At 60.7% G+C, this 1,837-nt stretch overlaps 1 protein-coding gene across 1 annotated transcript in view; it reads right to left on the reverse strand.

Moving 5' to 3' along the window:
- Positions 1 to 1,188: 1,188 nt before the first annotated feature.
- The window catches only part of LOC104127864 (kallikrein-11-like), a 3,707-nt gene continuing 3,058 nt past the window's right edge, over positions 1,189 to 1,837 (reverse strand). The window contains exon 5 of the mRNA XM_009640569.1: positions 1,189 to 1,194. Coding sequence (XP_009638864.1) covers positions 1,189 to 1,194 — 6 coding nt within the window. The remainder of the gene's footprint in view (positions 1,195 to 1,837) is intronic.

Consider the following 1,837-nt stretch of genomic DNA (forward strand, 5'->3'; position numbering starts at 1 on the left):
GACCTCATTAGACCTCCACAGACATTAGGTAGACCCCAATGGATGCCTTGACTGTGCCTTCATCAACAGCTTGATAGAGCCCAGTGCCCATGTTGACCAGACCTCCATGGACACCTTGACCAGACCTCCATGATCATGTTGACCAGACCGCCATGGACACCTTGACCAGATCTCCACAGCCACCTTGATGAGACCTCCATGGACACCTTGACAAGACTTCTACAGACACTTTGACCAGACCTCCATGACCACCTTGACCAGACCTCCACGGACAACTTGACCAGACCTCCATGACCACGTTGATAAGATCCCAATAGGTGCCTTGCCCAGCCCACCACAGCTGCTGGGCCACCGACATGGGACCCTCCAAGCTAAACCTCCTTCACGTGACGCTGAAAGGTGGTCAGACCTTCCCAGCGAGAGCTGGAAGCCACTGGTGGCCACCGGTGGCCCTGGGAGCGACAGCCAAGCGCTTCTCCACCTCCCTGGAGATTTGGAGCCAACCCAAAGCCTCTTTCCCCACGGTGGCGGCCAGACAAGGCCCACACCCTCCACCACGCCGGGCCTCAGCCACGTGGGGGAAGAGGAAGGGTGACACCTTGCGCAAGGCCACCGGCGGCGTTCCCTGCCCCGGCCACGCCACGGGGGACGCCACGTGACGTTTTGACCTTGCCAGGACTCCTTTCACACCGAGGAAGCCATGGAGGTGGCACCAACCCTGCCGTCACGGTCCCTAGAGCCGCTGTGGTGACTCCGGGCCTCTGTCCCACCCCACCCCACAGAGATGGGACCACGATGACCACCATGGAAGGGGGAAAATCCACCTCCCCCCCTCCCCCCACGAACCTCAGGTAAATTTGGCCTCCAGCAGATGATTTCTTCTGGCTCATGAGCCAATGTGGTGGCCCCTTATGCTCCTGTTGAGTCATGGGGCAAATTCCCCCCTCTGGGGTTGGGAAGTTCTCCCCTGGGCACCCGTTGGCCCATGGAGATGGGGCTGGGCTGGAAGAACCATGAAGGAGGGTTTCCCCCCCTCCCCCCCACCTGGGGGCACTGCAAGGGTTTGGGTGCTCTTGGAATGGGGAGGGGGGACCCCAAGCTGGACTTTTGGCCCCCTCTGTGATGGTGCCAAGAGTCCTGGGTGACCGCCCCCACCATGGCCAACAGGTCTGCCCCATGGTGGGGCCATCAGACCTGCCCCACGGCAAGGTCAACAGGTCTACCCCATGGTGAGGTCAAGAGGTCTGCCCCATGGTGGGCTACCCCATGGTGGGACCATCAGTTCTGCCCCATGGTGGGGTCCACAGGTCTACTGCAGTGGGGTCAACAGGTCTACCCCATGGTGAGGTCAAGAGGTCTGCCCCATGGTGGGCTACCCCATGGTGGGACCATCAGATCTTCCCTACAGTGGGACCATCAGACCTGCCCCATGGTGGGGCCAACAGATCTGCCCCACGGTGAGGTCAAGAGGTCTCCCCCCCCGCAGTTAGGTCAACAGGTCTTCCCCATGGTGGGACCATCAGGTCTTCCCCATGGTGGGGCCATCAGAACTTCCCCATGGTAGGACCATCAGAACTTCCCTATGGTGGGACCATCAGATCTTCCCCATTTTGGGACCATCAGAACTTCCCCATGGTGGGACCATCAGGTCTTCCCCATGATGGGGCTAACAGATCTTCCCCATGGTGGGCCTATCAGACCTGCCCCATGGCCAGGGCAATGGGTCTACTCCCCCAAAGATGGCAGCTGGGTCTTCTCCTGCCCCCGTGAGATCCGGGCCAACCCCGTCACCCAGCACCGTGCGCCGCCACAGAGAGACGTGGTGAAAAGTCACGGT

This window comes from Egretta garzetta, unplaced genomic scaffold (assembly GCF_000687185.1).
Source record: "Egretta garzetta isolate BGI_Z169 unplaced genomic scaffold, ASM68718v1 scaffold866, whole genome shotgun sequence".
Lineage (NCBI taxonomy): Eukaryota > Metazoa > Chordata > Aves > Pelecaniformes > Ardeidae > Egretta > Egretta garzetta.